The sequence below is a fragment of the Salmo salar genome, chromosome ssa02 (genome assembly GCF_905237065.1).
Source record: "Salmo salar chromosome ssa02, Ssal_v3.1, whole genome shotgun sequence".
Classification (NCBI taxonomy): domain Eukaryota; kingdom Metazoa; phylum Chordata; class Actinopteri; order Salmoniformes; family Salmonidae; genus Salmo; species Salmo salar.
In genome coordinates, this window is record NC_059443.1 from 4997501 (window position 1) to 5005000 (window position 7500).

Consider the following 7500-nt stretch of genomic DNA (forward strand, 5'->3'; position numbering starts at 1 on the left):
CCGGAGTAAACCAGGAAACAGTTCCATCAATCCATCTTGTCAGTGTGATTTCTGTTCACTGGTGATGACATGTGAATGTGGCCTATGAATTACATTTGACATGCCATGTAGTTTTAGAAAATGTTTGACTTACTTTTGAATGCTGGGTACATGGGTACGGTGTTAGTGATGAGGACTGCATCAAATTTGCCGTCTTGGGTCGGAGCCAGCTCTAAAGATATAACAGAAATGGTGGAAAATCAAGGTTTTAATGTACAGTACAATTTAGATGGCCTCAAGTCTTATTACTGCGTTGTAAACTACAGTACATCAGCTGGGTGTTCCAAAGGTGGTCTTGAATGAACCAGGCGTACATCAAGCTGGTACAACCAGCCACTGGTCAACAATCTGACAGGAGAGAACATTGAGGACCTACGTGGAGGGTAGAGGAAGGCGAAGGAGATCTGTTTGTCAGCCTTGTAGTTGGAGCAGGATTGGCTGAAGGCCGGAAGGATACGGATGTCTGGTCTGACACAGTTAGTCAGATGCTCTGGTAGAGGTGTTACTTCAACCTGGAAAACACATCACAACGTTAGACCACTGTAGACTGGAGTCAACGTTAGACCACTGTAGACTGTAGTCAACGTTAGACCACTGCAGACTGGAGTCAACGTTAGACCACTGCAGACTGGAGTCAACGTTAGACCACTGCAGACTGGAGTCAACGTTAGACCACTGCAGACTGGAGTCAACGTTAGACCACTGTAGACTGGAGTCAACGTTAGACCACTGTAGACTGGAGTCAACGTTAGACCACTGTAGACTGGAGTCAACGTTAGACCACTGTAGACTGGAGTCAACGTTAGACCACTGTAGACTGGAGTCAACGTTAGACCACTGTAGACTGGAGTCAACGTTAGACCACTGTAGACTGTAGACACTGACAATACACTAGACCAGGTCTCTCCAACCCTGTTCCTGGAGAGATAACCTCCTATAGGTTTTAACTCCAACCCTATTCCTGGAGAGATAACCTCCTGTAGGTTTTAACTCCAACCCTGTTCCTGGAGAGTTAACCTCCTGTAGGTTTTAACTCCAACCCTGTTCCTGGAGAGATAACCTCCTGTAGGTTGGGTTGGAGAGCCCCGCTCTAGAGACTATAATTAGACCACTGTTCAAATTAGTAGTGAACATAAAGTACTGACGATGTATGTACCAGTCCATGGGTTTATCTTGAGAGGATTATTGAATGAGCTATTTTCCCTTGTCAAACATCAGTTATAAACTCAGTGTGTACAGTAAATAGCATATAGCTAATATCAAAATAAACCATGTATGAAACTTGTAAGCTGTGTCCTGTATGACATACCTGTTTGGAGACGGTATAGGACGTCCATAGGGGCATAGAGAGGGGATTCACTGTACCCACTGATATAGTCACTGTGGTGTAGGATGCTGTATTTAGTACGGAACAGAACTGCAGGTCGACCATGAGGGAGGTTCTTGCTGTCTGGAAGAGAAGACAATAATCCTAAAAGCTGGTAACAAGACTCTGGAGAGGATATTCAACAGTAATATGACAAATAGGACATAATACAACCCTTTACTGACATGTCTATGTAATAACATGTTAATAACAACATTGTTGGCGCAGTAATTAGTGTTATTACACAGGTATCAGCATTACTACTACTGAGGCATAAGACCAACGATATGGACCAGAGAGAGACGTACCATCAACAGCTTGCATCAGTCTCTGATTAAGCTCTTCCACTTTGTTCTGTAAGAGACAGAGCCACAGTGACTCCAGGTTATAGCCTCTTACAACGGGGACTTTCAAAGCTCTCTGCCCCCTATTTTTTGAACGTAACTGCAAAAGATTGAAGGTGAAAATCTCTTGCAAAGACATGTATAATCTCTGCAGAAGCAAGATGACTTCACAGACAGAAATAAGAAGAAGAGGGAATCAAACAAACAAGCATGAGAACGTGTAGCAGCAGCTATGGATTACAGAGACAACAATCAGTGGCAGACACAGAAACCAGTTTAGACACGTAAAATACACAACATGTAGTAATGCCTAGTGCTACAGATGTCAGTCAGGTCATAGATCAAACACACACACAAAACAGATCAATATAATAACAAGTCATCTATTTCTTGAGATGCAGAAATCATTCTGATTTACTTTTTTGAAGCAAATATCAAGTTGATATAAAAACCAAAAGCTTCAATATCCATCTGTCTACGGCTGTGAAAGCCATAAAAATACAATCTCATTCTAGTTCTGTGGTGGGAGCCATAGAGATAAATACAGTTTCTACAGTATCCATCTCTAGAGTGAAACAGTATCCATCTCTACAGTTTCTACAGTATCTATCTCTATAGTAAAACAGTATCAATCTCTACAGTAATACAGTATCAATCTCTATAGTAAAACAGTATCAATCTCTACAGTAATACAGTATCAATCTCTACACTAATACAGTATCAGTCTCTACAGTAATACAGTAATACAGTATCTATCTCTACAGTTTCTACAGTATCAATCTCTACAGTATCTATCTCTACAGTTTCTACAGTATCAATCTCTACAGTTTCTACAGTATCAATCTCTACAGTATCTACAGTATCAATCTCTACAGTATCTATCTCTACAGTTTCTATCTATATAGTGATACAGTATCTATCTCTACATTTCTACAGTATCTATCTCTACAGTATCTATCTCTACAGTTTCTACAGTATCTATCTCTACATGATGCACTATTGTAAAGTGGTTGTTCCACTGGATATCATAAGGTGAATGCACCAATTTGTAAGTCGCTCTGGATAAGAGCGTCTGCTAAATGACTTAAATGTAATGTAAATGTAATCAGTTTCTACAGTATCTATCTCTACAGTTTCTACAGTATCTATCTCTATAGTGATACAGTATCTATCTCTATAGTGATACAGTATCTGTCTCTATAGTGATACAGTATCTGTCTCTATAGTGATACAGTATCTATATCTACAGTGGGGCAAATAAGTATTTAGTCAGCCACCAATTGTGCAAGTTCTCCCACTTAAAAAGATGAGAGGCCTGTAATTTTCATCATAGGTACACTTCAACTATGACAGACAAAATGAGAAAAGAAAATCCAGAAAATCACATTGTAGGATTTTTTATGAATTTATTAGCAAATTATAGTGGAAAATAAGTATTTGGTCAATAACAAAAGTTTATCTCAATACTTTGTTATATACCCTTTGTTGGCAATGACACAGGTCAAACGTTTTCTGTAAGTCTTCACAAGGTTTTCACACACTGTTGCTGGTATTTTGGCCCATTCCTCCATGCAGATCTCCTCTAGAGCAGTGATGTTTTGTGGCTGTCGCTGGGCAACACGGACATTCAACTCCCTCCAAAGATTTTCTATGGGGTTGAGATCTGGAGACTGGCTAGGCCACTCCAGGACTTTGAAATGCTTCTTACGAAGCCACTCCTTCGTTGCCCGGGCGGTGTGTTTGGGATCATTGTCATGCTGAAAGACCCAGCCACGTTTCATCTTCAATGCCCTTGCTGATGGAAGGAGGTTTTCACTCAAAATCTCATGATACATGGCCCCATTCATTCTTTCCTTTACACGGATCAGTCGTCCTGGTCCCTTTGCAGAAAAACAGCCCCAAAGCATGATGTTTCCACCCCCATGCTTCACAGTAGGTATGGTGTTCTTTGGATGCAACTCAGCATTCTTTGTCCTCCAAACACGACGAGTTGAGTTTTTACCAAAAAGTTATATTTTGGTTTCATCTGACCATATGACATTCTCCCAATCCTCTTCTGGATCATCCAAATGCTCTCTAGCAAACTTCAGACGGGCCTGGACATGTACTGGCTTAAGCAGGGGGACACGTCTGGCACTGCAGGATTTGAGTCCCTGGCGGCGTAGTGTGTTACTGATGGTAGGCTTTGTTACTTTGGTCCCAGCTCTCTGCAGGTCATTCACTAGGTCCCCCGTGTGCTTCTGGGATTTTTGCTCACCGTTCTTGTGATCATTTTGACCCCACGGGGTGAGATCTTGCGTGGAGCCCCAGATCGAGGGAGATTATCATTGGTCTTGTATGTCTTCCATTTCCTAATAATTGCTCCCACAGTTGATTTCTTCAAACCAAGCTGCTTACCTATTGCAGATTCAGTCTTCCCAGCCTGGTGCAGGTCTACAATTTTGTTTCTGGTGTCCTTTGACAGCTCTTTGGTCTTGGCCATAGTGGTGTTTGGAGTGTGACTGTTTGAGGTTGTGGACAGGTGTCTTTTATACTGATAACAAGTTCAAACAGGTGCCATTAATACAGGTAACGAGTGGAGGACAGAGGAGCCTCTTAAAGAAGAAGTTACAGGTCTGTGAGAGCCAGAAATCTTGCTTGTTTGTAGGTGACCAAATACTTATTTTCCACCATAATTTGCAAATAAATTCATTAAAAATCCTACAATGTGATTTTCTGGAATTTTTTTTCTCATTTTGTCTGTCATAGTTGACGTGTACCTATGATGAAAATTACAGGCCTCTCATCTTTTTAAGTGGGAGAACTTGCACAATTGGTGGCTGACTAAATACTTTTTTGCCCCACTGTATCTCTATAGTGATACAGTATCTATCTCTATAGTGATACAGTATCTATCTCTATAGTGATACAGTATCTGTCTCTATAGTGATACAGTATCTATCTCTATAGTGATACAGTATCTGTCTCTATAGTGATACAGTATCTATCTCTATAGTGATACAGTATCTATCTCTATAGTGATACAGTATCTATCTCTATAGTGATACAGTATCTATCTCTATAGTGATACAGTATCTATCTCTATAGTGATACAGTATCTATCTCTACTGTGATACAGTATCTATCTCTATAGTGATACAGTATCTATCTCTACTGTGATACAGTATCTGTCTCTATAGTGATACAGTATCTATCTCTATAGTGATACAGTATCTGTCTCTATAGTGATACAGTATCTATCTCTATAGTGATACAGTATCTATCTCTATAGTGATACAGTATCTATCTCTATAGTGATACAGTATCTATCTCTATAGTGATACAGTATCTATTTCTATAGTGATACAGTATCTATCTCTATGGCTATAAGAGATGTGCTGTTCTGTAGCTGACCTTGTCATCACAGCTGCAGCCTAAGTCATCGGTCAGAGTAACGATGGGACCTGAGATGGTGGGTTTAGACACCTCCTCTGGCATGGTGGGCTTGTGGACCGGGCTTTTCAACAGGTGGTTCAGACTCCCATGAGTCCCGTTGTTAGGGGCAGGCTTCAGGCCAAGCAGATCTGTTCAATGAAGACGGACAATAAAGTATTGACTTGTTCTGATTACAGTAAGATCTCAAGTCAAAATGCAATACAACGTCACTGTCCATAACGTATGAGTATGGGCTGATGAATGCTACTGTATGCCTCCCTCAAATAAAAAATTATGAAGAAGCCTTACCACACATGACATTGTAAAGTTCAATGTTTTCAAAAACTGGCACTTTGGTCTTGAATTTAAACATAGGTCCATATCCAAAGAAAATAGTCTAAAGAACAGGAACAGGATGAGGTAATGATTAATCATTTATGGCAACAAGAACACTTAAATCAAGATGAGGATAAAACGAGCATACCTGCATGCTGTTTATCTTGTTGTCATAACCGTGATCTCCTGCAAAACCACATTTCCCAGGGTGCCTCTTTCCTCCTTCTGGAGACTTTCTGTAACAGACAGCATGAAACCAAAATTCCAACATCAGACAATTCATGGTTTTAATAATATTAACTATCTACAATTCCTCACCGGGATGACGACTATATGCAGCCTAAATAAACAGTCAAGGACATTGTGTCTGATTTTCATAACGTTTGATTTGATTCAAACCAGACCACACAGATTCAGCCCTACATACACAGTAACACACTGAAATCCTTATAGACCCAAGTATTACGGATTCTGTTTTTCCAAGGCCAACCTACACCACCACATTTCCCAGTAAAGCCATGTCATTGGAAAACAGACACTTTTTAATGAAGTTTGCATTAAACACTACAGTCAGTGGTGTCTGTGTAGGGGACAACCCACAAGCACGTAGAGCCTGAAATCACCAACGGCAGGGAAAACGGCAAACATTTCATTTCATTTGGGAATTTAATTTAAAAGACAGTTTTACTCTGCTAGCTGCAAAGCTGCAGAAGGGTAAGAATTTCTCACTCAGAAAGCATTAAGTTCACAACTCATGGTGCCAGCGATTTAAACTAGTCTATATCTTAGCAGGCAGGAGGAGAGATCTCAAAGATCTCTTTCATTGAGCTCTGTGGCCATGCCAACTCAAACAGGGTGACAACCCCATGGAGCAGGCTTATTCTGAACCAGCCCTCGCCTCTCTGTCTTTCAACCATTGATTTGTTTTCAGTTGTCGTCCGCAACAGACAGACAGACATTACCTCATGTGTTTACACAGGGAGTGATAACTTTCCACTGGGTCTGACCAACACTGGGACTGATGATGACAAACATACAGAGTCTGTCCAGGTTCATGTTAACAGACACGGCCTTCTCCAGGAACAGGGTAAAATAGGACGACACCACCACCACCAATAGGACACCACCACCACCACCACCAATAGGACGACACCACCACCAATAGGACACACCACCACCACCAATAGGACACACCACCACCACCAATAGGACACCACCACCACCACCAATAGGACACACCACCACCACCAATAGGACACACCACCACCCCCAATAGGACACACCACCACCGCCAATAGGACACACCACCACCACCAATAGGACGACACCACCACCACCAATAGGACACACCACCACCACCACCACCACCAATAGGACACACCACCACCACCAATAGGACACACCACCACCACCAATAGGACACACCACCACCACCAATAGGACACACCACCACCCCCAATAGGACACACCACCACCACCAATAGGACACACCACCACCACCAATAGGACACCACCACCACCACCAATAGGACACACCACCACCACCACCACCAATAGGACACACCACCACCACCAATAGGACACACCACCACCACCAATAGGACACCACCACCACCACCAATAGGACACACCACCACCACCAATAGGACACCACCACCACCACCAATAGGACACACCACCACCACCACAATAGGACACACCACCACCACCACCACCACCAATAGGACACACCACCACCACCCCCAATAGGACACACCACCACCACCAATAGGACACCACCACCACCACCACCACCACCAATAGGACACACCACCACCACCAATAGGACACCACCACCACCACCAATAGGACACACCACCACCACCAATAGGACACACCACCACCACCAATAGGACACACCACCACCACCACCAATAGGACACACCACCACCACCACCACCACCAATAGGACACACCACCACCACCAATAGGACACACCACCACCACCAATAGGACACACCA

At 42.6% G+C, this 7500-nt stretch overlaps 1 protein-coding gene across 1 annotated transcript in view; it reads right to left on the bottom strand.

The window, feature by feature from the left end:
• The window catches only part of LOC106597885 (ectonucleotide pyrophosphatase/phosphodiesterase family member 2-like), a 108347-nt gene that overhangs the window by 73386 nt on the left and 27461 nt on the right, over positions 1–7500 (bottom strand). Inside the window, 8 exon segments of the mRNA XM_045696647.1 lie at positions 134–211; positions 416–551; positions 1349–1384; positions 1386–1489; positions 1714–1849; positions 5143–5312; positions 5473–5560; positions 5648–5735. Coding sequence (XP_045552603.1) covers positions 134–211; positions 416–551; positions 1349–1384; positions 1386–1489; positions 1714–1849; positions 5143–5312; positions 5473–5560; positions 5648–5735 — 836 coding nt within the window.